The 25211-nt window shown below is 44.4% G+C and overlaps 1 protein-coding gene and 1 long non-coding RNA gene across 8 annotated transcripts in view; one reads left to right on the top strand and one right to left on the bottom strand.

Annotated features, from left to right (window-relative positions):
• Positions 1-25211, bottom strand: part of ATP2C1 (ATPase secretory pathway Ca2+ transporting 1) — a 291909-nt gene that overhangs the window by 6337 nt on the left and 260361 nt on the right. For all 7 annotated transcript variants that reach the window (XM_030206388.1, XM_030206411.1, XM_030206380.1 and 4 more), the window contains one exon: positions 20941-21036. In XM_030206388.1, coding sequence (XP_030062248.1) covers positions 20941-21036 — 96 coding nt within the window. The remainder of the gene's footprint in view (positions 1-20940; positions 21037-25211) is intronic.
• Positions 30-24615, top strand: LOC115472225. The gene is made up of 3 exons (XR_003942483.1): positions 30-42; positions 4432-4438; positions 24535-24615. It is a non-coding gene; the product is annotated as an uncharacterized LOC115472225 (long non-coding RNA).

Below are 25211 nucleotides of genomic sequence, written 5' to 3'. Positions count from 1 at the left end.
TGGATGTAGGAAAGGAAGTGAAGAAGACAGGAATGGAGAGAAGTGGCAGATGGACTGGACACCCTGGAAAGAAAGACAAAAGGAAAGCAGAGGAGAAAATATTCTGGGGCAGGGGGCCAAGGGGAAGAGGAGAAAATATTCTGGGGCAGGAGGCTGGGAGATAAGGTGGATTTGTTTTGGGGGTTTTTTTGGGGGGTGGGGGGGAGTAAAGCAGAGGAAGATGCTGTTTAACATTATGGCAGAGATTTTTATAGGGCAGAAGGATGGATGCTGGTATGCCGAATGGAGGTGGTGGGGGTGATGTTTCCATTCTGATCCGTTTCCTCACTTAATCCTTGGACACTGACCAATCCAGTTTTCTGGATATCCATGGTGAGTACTCATGAGAGATCTGTATGTATTGCCTTTGTTATATGCAAACCTCTCATGTACATTCATAATGGATGCCCTGAAAACCAGAATGTCAAGATACGTATTGCAGACTGGGTTGAGAACCACGTTTAAATTATTAAATTGTGGAGTTCCAGTGACATTGATAAGATGGCAGCCTAGACTCGGAGCTCTGATCAGCCCAGCACCTTAAAGTGGAAAACGTGCTTTCCCTCAGAAGACTTTATAGCAACGAAAAGGTAACTTGATATGGGAAACCTCACTGAACACACAGCGATGTCTAAGAGACAGACTGGGGAGATAAAACAACATTTCTGGACAAAAGAAAAATTGAATGGAGGCGATGGAACCATGTGGCGAGCGTGATTCAGATGTTGCAGGCTCTGATGAGGGGGCTCCCCTACAATCGGATGAGTTTGATGATATTGGCCCTTCAGATACCTCGGGACTGCTCACAAAGCAGGATATGAAACTTTAGTCCAGGACCTTAAGTGGTCCTTCCAAAAACATATCACAATCTGTATAAACGAGCTAAAGGCCCTAATCCATGATGTACGGCGTGGTCTGGAAGATCTTGTGTTATGGGTTGAAGAAGCAGAGCAGCGTCTTGAAGACTAAGAACAAAAATGTACGGCCACTGTGCAACAATTGGATAACTCACTCTCTACAGTGGACACATTATCCGAAAAAGTAGAGGATTTAGAGAATAGGCTATGTCACCACAGTCTGTTTTCAGGGCATACCGGAAGCTGAGGGGGAGAAGGATTGCAGTCTCATTATCCAAGACATCTGTAGCAGAATGTTAGCAGCAAGATCCCTATCAGCAGCTAATACCCCTGCCATTCTTTTGGACAGAGTACACAGGGCCTTGGGAGCCCCACAGCAGAATAGGCCCAGAGATATTATTGTCTGTTTTTATTCTTATGGCACCAAGGAGCAAATAATGAAAAAAGCGCATGCTGATGGGCCTATACAATACCAAGGGTATCAGGCGGAAATATATCAGGACCTCTCACAAACTACGCTGCAGAGATGTCATGACAAGAAACACCACACCTGTTGTGCAGGAAGAGAGTGTGATACAAATGGCTTTTTCCCTTCGCCATCTCCTTTACTGTTAGTGGAAAGACATCAATTTAAAACTACTGAAGATGCATGAAAGCTACTGCGCAAGCTAACGCTCTGGAAGGAACCTGAATCAGCCAAATCTCGCCCTGTTGTACCTCATGCTCAGACCCCTAGATAGCAAAGAGTTCCAGAGCGCAGTAATGGTTTGCAGCGCCTTTCTTTGGGATAGTATGTTTCCTCTTATAATTGATATCTCTCTATATAAAAGGCAACACCAACGTTCTATGAAGCCTCCAGCCGGAAGTGTAAAGGGGGCGCGATATCCGGTTTCCCTATGAGTGTCTGCCCCGCCCTCTCTGTAACACAGTCAGTGAAGGAAAACAGCAGAGCACGAAATCAAATCGCTGGCTCTGTAACAGTGAAGGACTCAGAGGCGGGAGGGGAGAGAGGCCAGAGGGCAGGGACACACACACTCCCACATGCACACAGAAGAAAACATTGCTAGCCCCCATTTCATTTGCATCAGAAACGGGGCTTTTTTACTAGTTTATACAGAAATATAATCCTGGAAATGAGTGTGAATAATATTTGCTTTGTTGAGGGGGGCGGGAATGGGAGTCGGAAGGGATGTTGTTCTTTTGGGGAAATGCTTATTGCTGTACACCCTCTTGATTATTCTCTTGCTTCTCCTGTATCCCTGTGGGCATTGTGTTTTACAATCTTTTAATGTGGTCAATTTTGTGGTCTGAATGGCAGGGGAGGGGGGAAGGGCTGGATGCTTCACACACTTTTCCTGTCTCATGATGTTGTCACAGATTCTGGGAAGGTGAGACCTTGGACTGCAACAGACAAGTCCTCTGGAATGGCATAGGGCACAAAGAAGAGGAAGCACATAAGCTGGATCCAGACAAGACAAGGAAGTAGTGCAGTAAATGGCAAGAACTGAACCCAGACAGGAACCCTGCAAGACACAGGACAAGACTACAACTGGGTTCAGACACAGCAATACAAGGCACAAAACACAGCAAACAAAGCAGTGCAAACTAAAGGCAAGGCAGGAATGGACCTTGGCTATAGCAGGAACCAGGAACGAAGCTTGGTTTAACAGGAACTAGGAACGGAGCTTAACTGTAGCAGGAACCAGGAAAAAAAGGTAGAACACTCATATGGGCCCGCAAGGCTGAACTGGAACTCAAACAGAAAGGGGAAAGGAACAGAACGAGATCCCCTAAGAAAATACTAACCAAGCAGCGAACGCTGCGCAAAACACAGCCACAAACAACAGGCCAAAAGACCCTTACACACAGGCACCAATACTAAATAAAGGGTAAAAAAAAACAACCCCAAACAAAGAAATAGCTCACACTATGCTTGAAAGCACAGTCAGATGAAAGAACAACTCACACAGGCTCACATAGTAGAATCAACAAGTAAAGGGTTAAAGAGAAACCATATAAAGAAACAGCTCATGGCTGTGCTAGGAAGCACAGCTAAATGAAAGAGCAGCCCACTCAGACTCAAACATAAACCAGAGTGACAGCTCAGGGTTGTGCTAGGAAGCACAGCTTAATGGAAGAGCAGCCCACTCAAATTCAGCAAGTCAAGGGTAAAAAGGGAAACCACACAAAGAGGACTCAAACAGAAACCACACAGAGAGACAGATCAGGGCTGTGCTAGAAGCCACAGCTAAACAGAAGAGCAGCCCACTCAGACTCAAAACAATAGATTCAGAAAGTAAAGGGATAAAATGAAACCACACAGGGGAACAGCTCACAGATGAGCTAATAAGCACAGCTAAACAAATTCTCACAGACTCAAACAGTAGATTAAAAAAGTAAAGGGTTAAAGGCAAACCTCCACACAAAAGTAAAGCTTCAGGAACAAGGTTAGAAGCAAGGCTTACAAGTACATGGCTTCAGAGGCAAGCCACACAGGAACAAAGATTCAAACACAAGACTCACAGGAACAAAGTGAGACAGGAATTAAGACATCCAGGAATAAAGCAAAGCAGGAAATGGATCCAGACAGGGAACACAAAGACAAGGTTAAGGCATGTTGCAAAGGCAAAGCAAGAAATTTCCAAGGTGCCTCATAAAGGACTTTGCTAAGGATGTCACAACTAGGAATGAGGCTTGGCTGCAGGAACACCAGAGTGAAGCTTAGTTGAAGGAACACCAGAGAGGCTTGGCTGAAGGAAGAACAGAGCAAGGCTTGGATGCAGGGAAACTTGCAGCAGAAGCAGCAATGCAGGAAAAAGGCAGTCCGGACACATCACAGAGCCAGGTTACTGGGGAAAAAATGAATCTGGAAGCGGGGCACGGCCAGAGCCGTGACAGATGTCCTCACATAATTTTATTATGTAGAAAGTTGGAGGGATAAATTCCCTTATTAAAAGAAAAAAAAATATTAACAGCATTGAGACAACTGGGGACAAGAATTGCAATGTCGCAGGAAACGCATCTGAGTGTGGAGGAACATGGCAAACTTTGTAAAGAATAGGTGGGTCATTGTTATGCAGCTACTGCTCCCGTCACCTGGAGAGCAGGTATAGCTATTTTAATTCATAAATCCATATCATTCCAAGAGCATAAGGTTATCAACAAATCTGCAGGGAAGATGGGTAGTTCTCAATTGTTTCACTTATGAGAACCCTTATGTACTGGTTGTCACGGTGGTGACTGTTTCCTTGTCTGTGCTCACCTCGCCCTCTGGTGGCCTGAACTGGTGGCTGCTATGAACTGTCACACGTTCCAGACTTCAGCCCAGTCCGGTCCAGATCTTCCAGGTTGCCAGACTTGCTTTTCTTGTTTGTGCCTGAACAGCACCCATAGCTGCCTTGTGATTCCTGCAGATAAACTTCAGCTGCTGATGGGCTTTATTAGCCACCTGGAAACTTCTGTGTTTGCCTTTGCATCGTCTAAGGTCCCTGGTATATGGGTGTGCTCTGTGCACTTCTGCCTAGTCCAGTTCTAGCTTGTTTGTGTGTAGTTAGCTTTGGTTTTATTGCTTCGTTCCTAGTCTTGTTTCTGGTCCGCATTTCCTTATCTTGTGTCTGTGTTCCTTTTTAGTGGCTGCTTGGCAGCTTTCAGTCCTGACTCTCACCTGTCTGTGTTTCTGTCTTAGTGGCTGCTTGGCAGCTTTTAGTTCTGACTCTGTTGTGTGTTTCCTGTTGGTATCCTGTTCCTGTAAGTCCTGCTGGCCGCCTGCACCTAGGGGCTCAACTCCTGGGGAACGGTGGTCAAGCGCAGGTGAAGTCTAGCTGTTCCTGCTCTGCCTGTCCCAGCTTGTTTGCCTCTGCTGCAACTCCAGTCCGGGATTCCAGTCCTGTTCTGCCGTGCCTCTGGGTTTGGGGGTGGTTTTGCCTGCCACTGCCGCTCCACGGTAGTGGTCCAAGGGCTCACAAACCCTGTGCTTCCGTGAGAAGCCTGACACTGGTGTTGGTATATGCCCCAACTATTTGTGATAGGTTTTTCTTTCCCAACTTAGCCAAAATGTTACATTATTTTCCCTGCTGCACCCTCCTGGTGGGTGGAAATTTCAATGCGGTGGCAACCCTTGCTATGGATTGCTATTCAACCAATCCCTGGAAACCCCAGCCTTATTGTGGGGGAGATCTTCTTTGCCCTAATTTTAATTTGCTGGACATTTGATGGATTTTTCACCCTGGGGAGCGAAGTACATACATATTTCTCTGGCACACCTTTCCACAAATAAATTGGACTAATTATCAGAACAAGCTATAGGTCTTGTCACCTTGATTGAAATTGCTCATATGGGCATCTTGCTTTGGCCTCCCCCAGGAGAGAGCAAAAGTCCCTGTAGAAAATGCCTATGGGATTACATGAGGATGAGAATTTCAGAAAGTACTTGGGGGACAAATGGGATTAATATTGTAAATTTAACTCTCGCCATACAGCTCAACCGGCTCTCTTCTGGGGGAAAAGGTAAAGCTGTTAAGAGGAGCGAAATTATCTCCTATCAAATATCTAAAACTAAGCAGTTAAATAGGCATATTGTTCAGCTCCAAAATCATTTAGCTCAAACTCATAGGACAGTAGCAACTCACTTGATGCTTGAAAACAAGAAGCAGTATATGGAGCTTCTACATACTCTTAATAGTTTAATACATCAGCAGACCCTCAATACAGGCGCCACAGATTTTTTAAATATAGCAATCACATGGGCACTTTTATGGCCCATTTGGGCTGGCATGCCCAGTGGCCCCACTTTATCCCCTTTTTGAAAGACCCAGCAGGTACTAAATTAAAGGATAACCACTCTATTTTGAAAATGATCCAAAATTATTATAACAATTTATATATGGCCCAACCTACTGACCCTCTGACACAATCTGATTTTCTTAAAGATGTCATACTTCCCACTCTAAAGAAGTGGATCTAGCCCTTTTGAATGCTCCACTTCATCAGCGGGATATTATACATGCTATCAAAGACTTTTGACCATCCAAGACCCCTCGCCTGGATGGACTGCCTCTTGAATTTTATAAATTGCTGGGACCTGCAGTGGCCCCTCTTTTGGTGGATGTCTATAATGATGCTCTTGCTAAAGGGATCTTGCCGGATACTATGAGGGAGGCCACTGTGCTCCCTATCTTGAAATACAATAGAGATCTCCTTCTCACCAGTTCTTATAGAACTAACTCAATACTTAATATAGATTTAAAATTGTATGCAAAGATTTTGGCCAACTGCTTGGTGGACGTTATACTCAAGCAGGCAGGTTTTGTGAAGGAGAGGAATGCAGTGGCTAATGTGAAGCAGCTGTTTTATGCCATGGAAACTGTTAGATCCCAGCAGCTTGATGCCCTACTGGTAAGCTTTGATATTGAAAAAGCTTTTGATATAGTCTTGTGGCCACATCTCTGGGAAGTGTTAAAATATTATGGTCTCCGAGGTCCCATTTTACAAATGATTCAATTACTTTATTCTGTTTCATGGGCTCGGGTTCTGGTAAATGGCCTATTGTCACCAAGAATGCCTATCCAAAAGGGGAATGCAACAGTGATGTCCCCTTTCCCTGATATTACTTCTCCTGTGTACAGAACCTTTAGCATTAAAAATGCTCGAAGATCAGACCATTTGGGGCATTCCCTATGGCTCTCAAGAGTTTAAAATGGCCCTTTTTGCTGATGACCTCCTTATGACCTATATAACTCCTGAGGTTTCCCTCCCTAGAATTTGGATGTTCTCTTGAGGTATGGACAATTATCTGGTTTGTGGATAAATGCAGACAAATCTGAGGCATTGTGCTTGACAGAGGGCTTAGACCGCTGGTGGGGATGGGGGACTTTTCCCCTGTTCTGGGTGAGGACTCAATTTAAATATTTAGGCCTTAGATATTTTAAACTTCTCTGCAGAGATGGAGGCTTGGGACTCCCTGACTTGTGTGCTTATAATGCCACCTGTCAATTGTGCTATGTCTGCGATTGGATTTTTGAGTCTTCAGAGTTTTGTGACCATCAGTTTCAAAGAAATTTGGGAGGAGATTTGGTTTTATCTTATTTGATCCATGCTCACTAAAGGGCTTTACCCTCCCATTGTAAAAACCATATTCTCCTTTGGCCCATGAAATATCTAAATATTTACTCTTGGTGGGGAATAAGGATTTTCCTCCTGGATTGACTGATCCGTGTTTTCAGCAGTGGGCATCCTAAAGTTTGGCTTTATTACAACATGCTATTGAGGATGATGAACCACAAATGTTATCTTATGAAATAATACAGACAACCTATTTGCTACAATCTCAGAACTGGTATGCTTATCAGCAGATGCAACATTATATTACAATATTTATTTTATTTATTGCATTTGTATCCCACATTTTCTCACCTCTTTGCAGGCTCAATGTGGCTTACAATACATCATGAATAGTGGTAATATATTAGAAAATACATATTTAGTGTTATAGGAGGGTCTTGGTCAACATGATAATGATAAAACATGATAGTAGTATTACAAGAAGATATTGTAAGACAGTCCTGAATATGTGTGGAGGAGTTGTGTGTATTCACATTGGTTGATCTTTGTGGTATGCCTTGTTAAAGAGATGGGTCTTCAATAGTTTGCGGAAGTTAGTTAGTTCGTGGATCGTTTTTAAGTTGCGCGGCAATGCGTTCCATAACTGTGTGCTCAAGTAGGTAAAGTTTGACGCGTGCATTAGTTTGTATTTTAGACCTTTGCAGTTAGGGAAGTGCAGATTAAGGAATGTGCCGGATGATCTTTTGGCATTCCTGAGTGGTAAGTCTATCAGATCTGCCATGTAGGCTGGTGCATCTCCATGAATGATTTTGTGAACTAGGGAGCATATTTTGAACGTGATGCGTTCTTTAAGTGGGAGCCAGTGTAGTTTTTCTCGTAGGAGTTTAGCACTTTCATATTTTTGTTTTACCGAATATGAGTCTAGCTGCAGTGTTCTGGGCTGTCTGAAGTTTCTTGATTATTTGCTCTTTACAGCCAGCACAGAGTGCGTTACAATAGTCTAGATGACTGAACACCATTGACTGCACCAGGTTACGGAAAACAGTCCTTGGGAAGAAAGGTCTTACTCTTTTTAATTTCCACTTTGAGTGGAACATCTTCTTGGTTGTGTTTTTCATGTGGCTCTCGAGTGTTAGGTGTCGATCGATGGTAACTCCAAGAATTTTTAGGGCATCCGAAATTGGAAGGTTCAAGTTTGGTGTGTTAATCTTGGTAAATTTATTCTTGTTATGTTGAGATGTGAGTATTAGGCATTGAGTTTTTTCTGCATTAAGTTTCAGCTGAAATGCATCTGCCCATGAATGCATGATCTGGAGGCTTTGGTTGATGTCGTTGGAAATTTCCTTTAGATCTTGTTTGAATAGGATGTAGATCGTTACGTCGTCTGCATTATGTATGGGTTGAGGTTTTGGTTTGATAATAGCTTGGCCAAGGGTATCATCATTAAATTGAATAGAGTCGGCGAGAGGGGAGATCCCTGTGGGACTCCGCATTCAGGTATCCATGGGGCTGAGGTAGTCGAGTTAGATGTCACTTGGTATGAGAGCGTGTGGTTAGGAATCCCTTAAACCAGTTGAAAATGTTACCTCCAATTCCAAAGTAATCAAGGATATGTAGTAGTATTCCATGATCAACCATGTCGAAAGCGCTTGATATGTCAAATTGTAAGAGAAGTATGTTCTTTCCAGATGCAATCGTTTGTTTGAATTTGGTCATGAGAGTAACTAGTACTGTTTCTGTACTGTGTTTAGACCGAAATCCTGACTGGGAGTCATGGAGTATTGAGAATTTATTTAAATAGTTTGGGAGTTGTTTGGTCACCAGTCCTTCCGTTAGTTTAGTTATTAAGGGAATGGATGCTACTGGTCTGTAGTTGGTTAGTTCTCTGGCACTTTTCTTTGCATCTTTGGGTATGGGGGTGAGTAGAATGTTTCCTTTAGCCTTCGGGAAGAGTCCATTTTGTAACAAATAATTCAAGTGTTTTGTTATGTCTGTTATAAATTGTTGAGGAGCAGATGTCATAAGGTTGTTTGGACATATGTCTAGTTTGCAATGAGATTTGGCAAATCTTTTGAGCGTTTGGGAGATGATATCCTCTGATAGTGTCTTGAAGTTGGTCCAGATTCTGTCTGCTGGGCAAATGCTACTGCGCATTTATGGCCACAACCGATAGTTTGTAAAGGCCTGGTATGTTGATATTATGCTGGGCTGCAGAAATTGCTTACTATATCCCAACTTCAGAGAACAGTGAACCAATGGACCAGAGACTTTGGACCCTATAAGCTAAAGGCTTGTCTCGACAGCCTGAAGGATGGACCGCTAATGGTGCACAGTATCAAACTGCAAGACCTTCATTATAAGTTCCTTATGCAAATGTTTATTTTCAACAATTTTTTATTGAGGATTTAACAAAACAAACAATCATCGCATTTAACATATCAAAACATAGTTAACATCCATCTGAGTACGAATGAGATGTTGAGTACATCAACCATTATTTTTTGATCATTTCCGCCCAACTCTCCCTCTCATTACTTTAATCCTTGTGTTGAGATCCCCCATTGATTACACAATCTCATTCATTCCAGTGCTAACAACAAGTATCATCCCAACAGTATAAGATGATTATACAACCTTCCTCAAACTTTACTATTTTAACCATAGATGTTCCCCCCTTCTCTGGTTTCTCTTCAGACCAAATAAATCTTTCGCCTTTTCTTCCCTCCCGCTCTCTTTCCCCTATCTCCCCCCTCCCCCCAGGAACCTGAATATCAAAATGAAGCTGTACGCTAGAGGGACCTCATCCTTCATTCAACAGTAGGCTACGTCCTCTTGGATTTAGTATTTGTAGGTAAGGACCCCAGATTGCCAAAAAGGTCGTTCTCCTCCTCTGCGAAAGCCTTGCATCCCTGGCCTCCCAGGATACCAACAAGTGCAGCTGATTCCTCCAGTGCCAGTATGCCGGCGGGTCCTTTACCGTCCAATACTGTAGGACACATTTCCATGCTAACAGACACATCTTGCGGAGCATCAGGGTTTCAAAACGGTTTTTGCCTCTAAAGGTTCCTGGTATATCCAAAATTAACTGCTCTACCGTTCCCAAGATAGGAACCCCTAATTGTCTCTCCCAAAAACATTGGACTTGAGTCCAAAATCTCCTCAGCGCTGGACAACTCCAAAACATCTGTAGCAGCGTTCCCGGACTCCTCCCACACTTAAGACACTCCGGGCCCTGAATCCCTCCCATATGCACCAATTGAGAAGAAGGCACATAACCCCTGTTAATACATCGATATGCGCATACTCTCAAGTGCGTACCCGAGGTTAACAAAGGCACTCTTGCCATTGATTTGGCTATGTCCCACCTCACCACTGATGTGCCCAGTTCTTTTTCCCAAGCTCTCTTCAGGGGACCATAATCTTTAGGGGGTTGCCATTTCGTTAATGCCTTATAGAGCAGTGAAATAGTAATCCTCCCCTCTCCAAGGGACTGATAAAAACCATGTAACCGCTCCCCCATCTGGTTTACCAGGGGGTTCCCAGGTAATGAGGCAACGTAATGTCGCACTTGCTGTATAGCGAATCTAGATCCCCAGGAATCTCCAACCTTACCCATCAAGTCCTGAATTGAGAGGGGCTGCCCATCCATGTCCGCCAGGTGCGCCAGCCGTGTGATCCCTCGTGCAGCCCATTGATCAAATTGAGACCCTGATAATCCAAGTAAAAATTCACAATTCCCACATATGGTAAGATGATCTGTTGCAGTCGGGTCTCCCCCATAGTGTCTAACAACCACCTTCCACAGTTCTCGGAGTGGCCGCAATAATACATTTGTACTATGACTCCCCGGAAGTTGTCGAGTTTTATGGTGTAATAACGAAAAAAATTGATAAGGCGCATAGCACATAGCCTCCAAATTTGTGGGGGTGTATGTCTGAGTATCTAAACACCAGTCTCCCATATGGCACAACTGGCACGTCTGGTTATATAACGCAAGATCTGGTATGCCTATCCCCCCCTCCCCCCCCCCCCCCCCCCCCCGACTCCAACCACCCACTAAGTTTGAAAACCGAATTCTAGGCTTCTTGCCCCTCCAACAAAACTTTGACACTAATTTATAAAACCTAGTTAGGTCTTTCCTTCGCAACCAGAGGGGCACTATCTGTAGCACATTTAGCTATTTAGGAAATAGTATCATCTTGACTAAATTCACTCTACCCAACAATGAGAGTGGCATCTCTTGCCAACCATGCAGCATGTTTTGAGTCTCCTCCAACAGCTGGGTGACATCGAGGTCATGCAACTGTAGGGTATTCATCGACAGTAACAGATATTTAAAACAATTATCTGCTCGTCTCAGAGGAAATTCACCCCTCCAACTCCTCCAAACTTCCTCTGAGGAGGCCAGGGCTTCTGACCTCCCCAGATTCAGGCGTAAGCCCGCATAGTCCCCATATTCGGAAAAAATCTCCAATAAAGCCACTAATGACTCCTGCGGTTTCGTTAAGTGAACCAGAATATCGTCAGCGAAGGCCACTACTTTAAAAACCTCCCTTCCGATCTCCACTCCTGCCACCGCAGGCTGTTCCTCAATATCTCTAATTAGTGGATCCAAAGTTAACACGAATAAGAGGAGCGATAACGGGCATCCCTGACGGGGTTTATGCAAATGTTTATACATCCCTCTTGAGATAAGAAGGGTCTACCTTCTGATGGAACCTGTCTCAAATGTCAGGCACCGGAAGCTTCATACAAGCATTGTATTTGGGATTGTCCTGAAGTGTAGCTGTTCTGGCAACACCTCTGGAGACATCTAAATGGTATTTATCAAAGTGCCTGGGTTCCGACCCCGCAAATTTGTCTGTTGGACAGCACCTCTATTATTGTGGAGGGTACCCCAGTTTCCAGTCTCTTTTTCCGTAAGGCCAATCTGATGGCAAAGAATTGCATTTTACTTCAATATAAATCCTGTATAAAATAAAAGACCAAAGGCAAAGAAACACTTTTTGACAATCTGGATGCCCTATTTAAATACTATGAGTATGTGTGTTCGCTCAGTTTATTTGAATTCCTTGGAGATCTGATTTCCCAGTACTTTCTAGTTTAGACTGCCCTAGCACTTCTATGCTGGGATAAAGAGGTGGTATTAACATGGGAGGGGAGGTTCAAAGAAGGATCCAAGATGGCGACGGTGTGATTTGTGTCGGCGGGTGTGTCTGCTTACAACGCTACAGCGGTCTTCGCGGAAAGCATCTTACCCGTTCCTGTGATGGGAAAGAGAAGAGGTAGAGTCAGGGAACTTCCCTCGGTCCCTGGCGGGACACCGCAGCTTCAGCAGACGACACTGGAACGGTTTGCAACAGTACCCGGCTCGGAGAAGGATTCAGCTCTCGCTGCTCGAGCCAACACATCGATGTTGGCCGACAGTGTAAACGGGGCTTCCTTAAGCCCTGTGATACGTGCAGCGCCCCCTCAACCAGGAAGAGAGAGTTTCCAGGCAAGTCCTGTGATTTCAACCCCATGTGGACAATGGAGTGCACAGGGAGGGAATTTGCTGGCAACTGGGACAAACGCTTGAAGTTTGATCGAACAAGAGATGACACCGGCTCACACAGCGAAGTCTGGAATAGTGAGTATTTTGGAACAAGCTTCAAAAGCACCTCTTCCTGGTATTATAAAGGGGAAATTTGAAAAACCGGCTGTAGTGACATTAGAGTCACTTTGGGACTTGAACTCCACAAACTTCTCTGCATTACAAACCTTAATATCAAAAAATTCTGAGACAATTAAAGCTTTGGCAGAGTCGGCATTAACACAGATACAAGTTAATGAAACCCAAGCTGCTGAGATGAAAGTTCTCTCGTACAATTGGGGAAAATGGAGTTGGTGGAGCAAACTTTGATTAAAGAAAAGAACTTTGCTTTGAGGCGCATGGAGTTTCTGGAAAATCAAACCAAAAGACTTAATTTACGGTTTATAAACTTCCCTAGATCACCATTGATTTCACCAGTTCAAATGGTAAAGAAATATCTAGTTGATATACTGGGAATGCCTGATAATTCATTGGCTCCAATTACACGTGCTTTTTACCTACAAGTTACTGGTAAAATACCAGATAATTTGAACTCTCAGGGTGCAATGAATTTAACAGGCTTCCTAGAATCATCACTAGAAGTGATTACACAAAGAACTACTTTATTAGTTACGTTTGCACTGGAGATGGATAGGAATGCTGTGCTAAAATTATCTTTGAGTCATTTAGATTCTTTGTTTATGGGTTCAAAAATAAGAGTGTTTCCAGACCTATCAAGGGAAACACAACAGAGACGTAAAATGTTTCTTTCTTTGTGACCCAGAGTTATTGCTCTGGGGGCTAATTTTCTTTTGAAGTTTCCCTGTATTTGTAGAATAATATTTCAGACAAAACAATATCATTTTTTTGATCCCAAACAACTGGAAAATTTCCTAGTAAGCAGAGAGGATATTAATGTGCGAGTTTAAGACCATAATGTAACACTGTATAGCAGCTTTGAGTTAACCCTCTGGGCATGATACAAATCTTGATTTAATGATGGAATATTTGTTTCGTTTTTCTCTTTTTTTTATTTTCCTTAAATCTTGGATTGTTCATCTGAATTATGTGGTTGATAGAAAGAATTGATTTTGTGGAGATTTGTTCTTTTTTTTTTTTTTTTCAAATAATAGTGAATGTTTTGTGTAATATCATTCTGAAATGAATGTTATGATTTGTTAAATCAATAAAGAAAATTATAAAAAAAAAACATGGGAGGGGGGTATACACAGAGGGTGAAGCGGGAGAGTGTTGAGGGGAGGGTCTTTTGTTCTGTTTAAGCTGTGCTTTTTACTGCTGTGTATAGTTCTTTGTTCTTTTGATATGCCAATAAAAAGGAGGTCTGAATAAATTATTGAATTGTATTTGACCCTGGGGCAGGGTGGCAGGGCAAGGGGCGGGGCAGAGGTCTGGTATGTAGGGAATGTGGAAGGCAGGGGGGGTGTAGCAGGGGGTACAAAAACAACAATTGGTCCAGGGTGCCACAACCACTTGAGCCGGCCCTGCTGCCGACACAAATGGTCATTCCATTTGCCCAGGCACATGATCTGACCAAGTGTGGGTCTGAATGGAGCTATCTCTGATGACTTGCAAAATATCGTCGTCTCTCAGCCAGAGATCTATGCAAGAATGAGACTGATGCACCAAGGAAAAGTAGGTATAGTCCCTCTCTATCAGGTGCACTCTCGGGCGGTATAATTCTTTAAACATCAGTTGACGCTTACCAGGGGTGTGAAGCCCACACACATTCAAACTCACACACAAACAGTCATAAAACCATCCACTCCATTTTATCCAACAACATAACCCACACCCTGTAATGCCATTTTCCCCCCTACACAGACACACGCTCCACAATACAATAATACTACCAGTAACAGTAACAAAGCCAAATAGCATCTGTAAAAACCCCTCCCAACCCTCCACCCAAATAAACTATGAAGTCCGGTATGTCGACCAGTAGGTATTGGCACATCTAAGTAAGGAGGAAGAAAAATGTAGATACATACCTGTAGCAGGTATTCTCCGAGGACAGCAGGCTGATTATTCTCACAACTGGGTCGTCGTCTGCATCGGCCCAGGAGACCGGAACTTTTAGGACAAACGAGAAGTCTCTGGAACGCTCCGTCACACGGGCCGAGCACACTGCGCATGCGTGAACGGCTTCCCGCCTGTGACGCGAGCGTGCCCTCCTTCAGTTAAATAAAAAGCAAAAGAACTGAAACAACTCCAAGGGGAGGAGGGTGGGTTTGTGAAAATAATCAGCCTGCTGTCCTCGGAGAATACCTGCTACAGGTATGTAGCTACATTTTCTCAGAGGACAAGCAGACTGTATTATACTCATAACTGGGGTATCCCTAGCCCCCAGGCTCACTCAAAACAAAGAACATTGGTGAATTGGGCCTCGCAACGGCAAGGACATAACAGAGATTGACCTGAAAAGAAACACAACTAGATGAGAGTGCAGCCTAGAACAAAACAGAAATGGGCCTAGGAGGGTGGAGTTGAATTCTAAACCACGAACAGATTCTGCAGCACTGACTGCCCAAACCGACTGTCGTATCGGGTATCCTGCTGAAGGCAGTAGTGAGATGTGAATGTGTGGACTGATGACCTTGCAAATCTCTTCAATGGAGGCTGACTTCAAGTGAGCCACTGACGCAGCCATGGCTCTAACATTATGAGCCGTGACACGGCCCTCCAGAGTCAGCCCAGCTTGGGCGTAAGTGAAGGAAATGCAATCTGCTAGCCAATTAGAGATGGTGCGTTTTCCAATGGCGACTCCCCTCCTGTTGGGATTAAAAGAAACAAACAGCTGGGCGGACTGTCTATAGGGCTTTGTCCGCTCCACGTAAAAAGCCAATGCTCTTACAGTCTAAGGTATGCAACTTGTCTTCACCAGGGCGGGTATGAGGATGGGGAAAAAATGTTGGCAATTGACTGATTCAGATGGAACTTCGATACCACCTTTGGCAAAAACTTAGGGTGTGTGCGGAGGACTACTCTGTTATGATGAAATTTGATATAAGGTGCATGCACTACCAGGGCTTGGAGCTCACTGACCCTACGAGCTGAAGTAACAGCCACCAAGAAAATGACCTTCCAGGTCAAGTACTTCAGATGGCAGGAATTCAGTGGCTCAAAATAAGCTTTCATCAGCTGGGTGAGAACGACGTTGAGATCCCATGACACTGGTGGAGATTTGACTGGGGGCTTTGACAAGAGCAAACCTCTCATAAAGTGAACTACTAAAGGCTGTCCAGAGATAGGCTTACCTTCTACACGTTGATGACAAGCACTAATTGCACTAAGGTGAACTCTTACAGAGTTGGTCTTGAGACCAGACTCTGTAAATGTAGAAGGTATTCAAGCAGGGTCCGTGTAGGACAAGAAAAAGGATCTAGGGCCCTGCTGTCACACCAGACGGCAAACCTCCTTTATTTGAAAGAGTAACACTTTTTCGTGGAAACTTTTCTGGAAGCAAGCAAGACTCGGGAGACACCCTCTGAGAAACCCAAGGAGGCAACTTCTAAGCTCTCAACATCCAGGCTGTGAGAGTCAGAGACTGGAGGTTGGGATGCAGAAGTGACCCCTCGTTCTGGGTGATACATAGTAACATAGTAGATGACGGCAGAAAAAGACCTGCATGGTCCATCCAGTCTGCCCAACAAGATAACTCATATTTGCTGCTTTTTGTGTATACCCTAATTTGATTTGTACCTGTGCTCTTCAGGGCACAGACCGTATAAGTCTGCCCAGCACTATCCCCGCCTCCCAACCATCAGCCCCTCCTCCCAACCACCGGCTCTGGCACAGACCGTATAAAGTCTGCCCAGCATTATCCTCACCTCCCAACCACCAGCCCTGCCTCCCAACCACCGGCTCTGGCACAGACCGTACAAGTCTGCCCAGCACTATCCCCGCCTACCAAACACCAGCCCTGATGAGGGTCGGAAAACACTCCAATCTCCACGGTTCTTCGGACAACTCTAGAAGAAGAGGGAACCAGATCTGACAAGGCCAAAAAGGAGCAATCAGAATCATTGTTCCCCGGTCTTGCTTGAGTTTCAGTAAAGTCTTCCCTACTAGAGGTATAGGAGGATACGCATACAGAAGGCCTGTCCCCCAATGCAGGAGAAAAGCATCTGACGCTAGTCTGTCATGGGCCTGAAGTCTGGAACAGAATTGAGGGACTTTGTGATTGATCTGAGTGGCAAAAAGATCCACCTAGGGGGTGCCCCACTCTCGAAAGATCTTGTGGACAACATCCATGTTGAGACCACGCATCAGGTTGCATGATTCTGCTCAACCTGTCAGCCAGACTGTTTTTTAAGCCTGCCAGATACGTGGCCTGGAGAAGCATGCCATGATGATGCGCCCAAAGACGCATCCTGACGGCTTCCTGACACAGAGGGCGAGGTCCGGTGCCCCCTTGCTTGTTGGTGTAATACACAGCAACCTGATTGTCTGTCTGAATTAGAATGACTTGGTTGGACAACCGATCTCTGAAAATCTTTAGAGCGTTCCAGATCACTCGTAATTCCAGGAGGTTGATCTGAAGATGTTTTTCCTGAAAGGACCAAGCTTCTTGAGTGTGTCCATCTACATGAGCTCCCCACCCTAGGAGGGATGCATCTGTCGTCAGCACTTTCTGCGGCTGAGGAATTTGGAATGGACGTCCCAAGGTCAGATTGGATCGAATGCTCCACCACTGAAGGGATCTGCAAAACTTGGTGGAGAGATAGATTACATCCTCTAGATCCCCTGTGGCCTGGCACCACTGGGAAGCTATGGTCCACTAAGCTGATCTCATACGTAGGTGTGCCATGGGAGTCACATGAACTGTGGAAGCCATGTGCCCTAAAAGTCTCAACGTCTGCCGAGCTGTGAACTGTTGAGATGCTCGAGCCAAGGACACTAGGGCCAGGAGATTGTCTGCCCTTGCCTGGGGAAGATAAGCTCGAGACGTCCGAGTGTCCAACAGAGCTCCAATGAACTGTAATTTCTGTACCGGGACAAGGTGGGACTTGGGATAATTGATTACAAACCCCAGTTGCTCCAGCAGTTGATTAGTCATCCAGATGGACTGTAGAGCCCCTGCCTCCGAGGTGCTCTTCACCAGCCAATCGTCGATATAAGGGAACAACATGCACTCCCAGTCTGCATAGCAATGCTGCGACAACAGCCAGGCACTGTGTGACGACCCTGGGCGCAGATGCGAGGCCAAAGGGAAGTACACAGTACTGAAAGTGCTGAGTTCCCAACCTGTGAGCTGGGAGTATCAAGATGTGAGTATAGGCATCCTTTAAGTCCAGAGAGCATAGCCAATCATTTTCCTGAATCATGGGAAGAAGGGTGCCTAGGGAAACCATCCTGAACTTTTCTTGGACTAGGAATTTGTTCAGGGCCCTTAGGTCTAGGATGGGACGCATCCCCCCCCTGTTTTCTTTTCCACAAGGAAGTACCTGGAAAAGAATCCCAGCCCTTCTTCCCCTGGTGGAACGGGTTCGACCATATTGGCCTTCAGAAGGACGGAGAGAGTTCCTCTGCAAGTACCTGCTTGTGCTGGGAGCTGAAGGACTCAGCTCCCGGTGGGCAATTTGGAGGCCTGGATACCAGATTGAGAGTGTATCCTAACTGGCCTATTTGAAGAACCCACCTGTCGGAGGTTATAAGAGGCCACCTTTGGTGAAAAAATATCAACCTCCCCCCAACGGGCAAGCCGGACACCTTTTCTGAGGCTATGCTGCATTGGAGCCAGTCAAAAACCTGTCCCTTGCTTTTGCTGGGGAGCCCTAGGGGCCTTCGGCGCACGGCGTTGACGGGAATGCGCAGGCTGGGACTGAGCCTGAACCGGCTGCTGAGAAGCAGGAGTGTACCTACGCCTATTATAGGAATAGGGAGCACTCCTCCTCCCTCCAAAAAACCTCCTAGATGAGGAGGTGGTAGCAGAAGACGCCTGGCGGGAGAGAGAATCTATAGCATCATGGTGCTTTTTGATCTGATCGACCATGTCCTCTACCTTCTCTCCAAAAAGATTATCACCCCAGCAAGGAACATCTGCCATTCGCTGCTGGGTCTTATGATCCAGGTCAGAGACACGCAGCCATGAGAGTCTGCGCATCACTTATACCCTGAGCAGCTACTCGGGATGCTACATCAAAAGTGTCGTAAGTCCCCCTGGCCAGGAATTTGCGACACGCCTTCTGCTGCCTGACCACCTGGTGAAAAGGTTCGGCGAGCTCCGGAGGAAGTGCTTCAACCAAACTAGACAGTTGTCTCACTGAGTTCCGCAAGTGAATGCTCGTGTAGAGCAGGTAAGTTTGGATCTTGGCGGCGAGCATAGCAGCCTGATATGTTCTCCTCCCAAAAGAATCCAAGGTTCCAGACTCTCTGCCTGGGGACGCCCAGGCATAGTCTCTAGTACTCTTGGCTCTTTTGAGAGCACAGTCCACCACCATGGAATCGTGAGGAAGTTGGGCCTTCACCAATACAGGCTCCCATGGACTCTGTACAGGGACTCGGATTTTTTAGGGACCACTGGGTTAGAAAGAGGGCACAACCAATTTCGCATAAGTACTTTCCTGAGAGTATTATGCAAGAGGGCCGTTGCAACCTCAGCAGGCGGAGAAGAATAATCCAAGACCTCGAGCATCTCGGCCCTGGGCTCATCCACAACCTCCATAGGGAATGGAATGGGTCAGAGGGCGCAGTTCACCCCTACGTCTCAGGGCAGTAGTAGACAGATCCCACCCTCATGCAAATGTTGGGTCAGAAGGCGCAGTTCACCTCTACGTCTCAGGGCAGTAGTAGATAGATCCTGATTGATATCAATTTTATAAGTATCCCATTCATAGGGCATATTAGCCCTCATTTTAGCTAGCACAACCTCCTTCACTTTGTAATCCTTGAAACACACTATGATGTCTTTAGGGACGCTGGAGTGACGGGGGCCCAGCGCTCTATGGGCTCACTCCACTGTGATAGTCGTATCAACAGGGTCAGCACTGACAGTAAGATGGCTGCCACCCGTTGTACCACATTTTCGCAGTCTAACTATTCAGGTGACTCAGGTAGCCCACGCTAGTGGAGGTTGGAATGGTGATTGCGATTCTCCAAGTCCTCAATTTTGTCTAATAAATATTTGTTTGTCTGCTTCGAGTCTGCTATCTGTTTCTCCAAACCAGCAATCATTTCAGCTTGTTCTTCTAAGCCTATTTCCTTGTCAGTGATACGCTTGCCTAGATTCTCGATTTCCCCACGCAAATTAGCTCCCAAGGCCACAAATTCCGAGTGCACTGTGCGAAGATCAGATTTGATTTCTTGTAACCAGAGACAGACCTGTTTCATGGGATCCTCTCTTTTACAGTGTCTGCAGATCAAGGGGTCGAGGTCGCCAGCGATATTGGCAGCATGCTTTCACCTTGCATGCCGCCCTCCTCCCTGTGGTCTAGGTCCAAAGCTACTGCGCACTGCTGATAAGCAAAATTTTGTAGATTCACCACGTTTGGATGCAAACATACTCAGCTCAGCCGTACTCCTGGGGTATCAGGACGTCCTTCCAGCAAAGTCAAGAATGTAATGGTCCAGGATGGAATTAGGGGCTGCTAAGTTTTAATACAATGGTGAGGAGCTCCCCGATCAAGCAGCCATCTCAGATGATGGCATCACTTCCTCCCCCTAACAGCTGTCTTTTTTTCTGATAGGAGTCCAGGAAGTCCTTCTCCTACAGAATTCTGAGAACAATCTATGTAGGACAAACCAAACACAAAGCAAACAGAAAAACACTGCACATATCCCAAGTTGTAATATGCAAAGCCATGCAGGCACAGCTACACCACACAGGTCACGGTAGATGTAGAATGTGTTATCTGCTGAATAGGTCCCCTTTTGCTTGTACTTAGTTTCTACATAATATCTTAACTGGTCATGTCAAATAACAAAATACAGGGTGTCGATATTCAAAGTGATTTAACCAGCCAGAAACGGCTCCTGGCTGGTTATCGCTTGATTGGGGCTAACTGGTTATATTCAGCAACACTTAACTGGTTAGTGCCACTGAAATGTCCAGTTAGTGCCCAACTCAAAACTGGCCAAGGTAACCGCATAAAGGTCAAGCCTATCTTTATGCGGTTTGCTATAATTGGTTAAGTGCCAAATATCGCATTTAACCTGCTATGGTTTTGTCAGCTCCACAGACCCAGGATTGAATTTCTAGGTATAATGCCTGTGGTGGTCAGCAAAATGCTGAGCACTGTCGGCTGAATATCAACCCCATAGTAACTCTGCAGGATCAGAGTATGTCCAGCGTTATAATTAAAACAAAATGAAAACCCATATATATGAAATACAGATCTGGAAAAGTGAATGGTTAAAGTTTACTGTAATAAAGCTAATCCAAAGATTTCTCACCTGTGACCTTGAACTCAGAGCATTGAACATATCAAAAAACACAAAGCAGGTGAAGGTCATTGTCGTATCTCTGGGTGTGATGTCATTGTCGCGAAGCTGCCAAACCAAAGACAAGAGGAAAATTTTGTTCTGGTTAGCTACTGATTTTATTGAAAGAAAATTCAGTCCAAGTTGACTATGCATGCTTCTATAAGTTCACACCAAAAGAGGGGGTAGCTTCTTACAGACAATAAACTTGATAACATGCAAAAACTGAAACACAGCTCAGATAAAAAATAATTAACAGTCGGTTACTGCAGCTGCTAGGGAAGCAGCCCTAGTCCTAATTTACTGCCAGCTGAAAGCTCAGATAGAGGATGTAATTTATCAAGAATTTTCCATCATACGCTTATGGGCTAAAAACCCCACAATAGATCAATTGCTTTAGGCCAAATATTCATAAACATATATCCATATAGTGGCAGCAGCTATATAGATAAGTGCTTTATCCACCAATATTCAGTGGCACTATCCGGAAAGCACAGGTCGCTTCGGGATTATTCAATAGAGCTGGGGTGAAAAATAGGTGTTCTGCCTAACTCTACGGATATACAGACAGCAATAGTCAGATACTATCCATATAACTGTGCGATCAAACCTGGGCCAGCAAAATGGCTATCATAAATTAAACTGCATAGCTATCTGGATGGCAGTCAAATATTTCTACTGTTCATGTATATTCAGATCTACTGCTTATCTAGATAGTGCCAGTAATATATGAAATAAATTTGAATGTCACAGCCAGTGTTTAAAAAACATGTTGTTAACTGTGGCATTTGAATATTGGCCCGTTTAGTGTTTAGACTTGTACAAACCAGACTGAGAATGTACATTTCTTCAATGATATTCTAGAGGTGTGTTAGATTATTAGAAGTTGCACCCTCTCTGTTTTTTTGCATCTTCAAGATCATTAATGCTCTTCAATCTGCATTTATGGAAATGAGTGTGCTGCCAAACAAGTCACGAAATAATCTAATACTCATTGGATGTGATATTAGCTATAGCACAAATTATACCACAATACCATGTAAACCTAGTTCATTTGAAAATCTTAAAATATTATGGTTTAGTGTTAAAATTTGTATTCATTTTTTTGCAGGTAAAATTGTTTAACCAGCAGAAATGGACTTCGAGAATTCCTATCCTATATGTAGGTAAACTTATGCACGTACTGCCACTACATGCATAATTTTATTCAGTATAGCAAGGCATTCCTGGAAGAAGGGTCTGGAACTACATTTGTACTTTTTATATTTGTACAAGTATCTACATTCTCCAGGTACACAGCTTTGTTATCTCTGACATTTTTGTGATTATGATGAAGCATAAAATAAAGGAAAAACTAACTTCTGTATAATGTACATTCTCTGAGAACAAGCAGAAATAATACTCTCACATATGAGTGACATCATCCATGGAGCCCGCTGTGGACACTGTCAAGTGCACTGTCACTTTAAATTGTTGAGGCAGTGCCCCCACCTGGCATGCATGGGTGATTTCCCGCCCAACGTTTGAGTGTCTATCATTTTCTGCAGAGCACAGAGGTTGGTTTTTTTAATCTCTTCTTAGCATGTCAACCTTTTGCCTTTTTTGGTGCCTTCTCTTTTTTGAGATATTTTTTCTTCATATTCTTCTTTCTCCAATACTAATTTACTATGTTTACCCATTATTTCAACTATTTTTCATTTTTTGGTCTTTGGGTCCTAAGCCCATCTTTTGTCTGGAAAGCATCGATGTTCTCGGGTATGTGACTACTCAAGTTCCCTGGGCCATAGAGCCTTTTGATCTTGTATTGGCCATTTTTCCATCCATGTCAACAACAGTGCCGAGTAGCTTTAAGAAGTGTACTCTATGCAATAGGACTACTTCATGCACAGACCCCCATAACTGGTGTGTTCAGTGCTTGGGTCCAGAGCACTGAGACATACAGTGTAGCCTCTGCCTGTGTATGAAAGCAAGGACCCTTAAATCCTGCACAGTCCAGCGTGAAAAATGTTTTGGTTCTTTATCGACATTGGCATCTGCATTAAGCATTGCAGGGGACTCGGCACACAAGATAGAACCTATATCGGCGTTGGCAACAGGTGCACTAACACAACATTGAGAAGGTCTGATGTAGGACTTGGTACCACGACAGTGTAGGGACTCTATGTCCTCTTCATTTGTACTGCATGGGTGTAGAGACTCTACATCCTCTTTGTTGGTACTGCATGCATCAAGGGACCTGCAGTGTAAAAAAAAATAATAAGCATTGCTATCATTTTTTCTCCATGCACTCTGCCAACATCTCCCCTGAATCGACATCCTCGATATATGGGAAGCATCCATGTCACAGCGATCACTCTCCTTCATAGACAACCTTTGAGGTCTTTGAGATCTCCTATGCCTGCATAGGCTGCGTTCACACTGCTTTCCCAGTTGGTACTGACGCCATCTCTACATGAAGAAATCCAGGCTATGATCAAGGAGAAGCTTTCAGGGCTACTGCAATCGCAGTCTATATAGGCTTACAGGGTGTTCGCGCCAGCCTCTGCCCAGTCAGTCAATATATCAGAGACAGTAATGGGAGAGGTCCGGTACACCAGCTTGGTGTTGACTGTCTGGAGCGGCACGAACCCGATCGTCTCATGTGTCAACATCAGCAGAGGAATTTTCTCCAACATTGGAAACTCATCTGCCTCAATGCAGAGCCAAAGCTCTAGTCAGACACTCTCTTCCTTATACTTCCCATGTACAGTACTTTGAAGAGTCAGACTCGGATCTCTCCTGAGAGACAGATCAGGACCCATAAGACCTCTCAGCTGAGGGGTCTTATGGCATTTCATCTGATCTTTCTGCACTACTTGAAAGACACAGGTCTCCTCAAGAAAGTATATCCTTTTCTAGCTTTGTCGGTGAGATGGCTCAAGCCACACTATTCAAATTAGAAACAGAGGAAGAACCTTGTTCAGGACTTTGAGGTTCTTGATTATGACTCTCCTCCTAGAGAAGAAATCACTGTTCCACTTCATACAATTATGAAAAAGACTACTCAAAAAATGGGAGACTCTGACAGTTCAGGTAGCCCCAAAGAAAATCAATACAATGTATAGGATACAGAAATCAACTGGTTTTGAAAAAAAATGTTACCCCATCATTCTCTAGTTGTGGAATCTGCTTTAAAATGCTCTTGCAGTGCAAGATCTCATGCTTCTGCTCCTCCAGAAAGAAAAGCTAGAACACTGGACTCTTGGCAGAAAAGGTTCTCAAACTTCAATGCTAACCAATCACATATTGGATTATCAACTTTATTCCACAATTTACTTACAATCTCTCATACAGCGTACTCTCTCCTTTGCAGAACTCCTTCCCACCCCCCCACCCCCTGAGAAAGTTGAGGAATTCAATAAGCTTCACAGGAAACTTGACTGTCGTAAATATCTGGCAAGGCAGGCCTTTGATGCTTCATCACACATTTCTGCCTTAGCAGTGGCAATGCAACATCTCTCCAGGCTCAGGGCCTCCAACCTTGAATCTGCTAAGAGCATCTAGCAGGTGTCCCTTGTCGTGGAGAAGGTGACAAAGTCAAGTAAGTGGCTAACCTAATTAAACAACATACAGATACTATAAAAACTCTGTCCAGGCCACAAACTTCTGGTATTCCTTCTTCTTCTAGAAAATTTGCAGGAGGATATTGATGCTCCAATTGCTATGTCTAAGCATCGTTATATTCCTACTCCTCTTTCACCTCAAAGGACTAGGCCCCCAACGCTCCCTTCCAAAGCAGCAGCAGCAGGGTCAAAAATCCTAGACACCCTCTGTGTCTAAGCCCAATTTTTGACTTCTTCCTAGACAGCATTGTACATGCCAAACGACCTACCAGTCGGAAGGAGGTTCATCCTATTTCAGATATTTTTTCATACCAACAGAGATGGGGGAAGTACATCCAATACTTGATCTGCGAGACTTAAGCAAATTTCTAGCCAAAAAGAAATTTTGCATGGTATCCCTGGGATCACTACTTCCCATGATACAACTCAACAATTGGGTTTGCTCTCTAGATCTCAAGGAGACATATATGCAGATACCTATTCTCCATGCACACAGAAAGTTCCCCCATTTCTGCTATGGGACTCTCCACTATCAATAGTGAAAAAAGTATTTCCATGTAATTTCATTGAGTGTCCCCTGGTCTCTGTACTATTTCAAAGTTTGAAAAAAAATCAATTCACTTCTATCCACTCTACACCACT

The sequence above is a fragment of the Microcaecilia unicolor genome, chromosome 1 (genome assembly GCF_901765095.1).
Source record: "Microcaecilia unicolor chromosome 1, aMicUni1.1, whole genome shotgun sequence".
NCBI lineage: Eukaryota > Metazoa > Chordata > Amphibia > Gymnophiona > Siphonopidae > Microcaecilia > Microcaecilia unicolor.
This window is presented reverse-complemented; position numbering and strand designations above follow the sequence as displayed.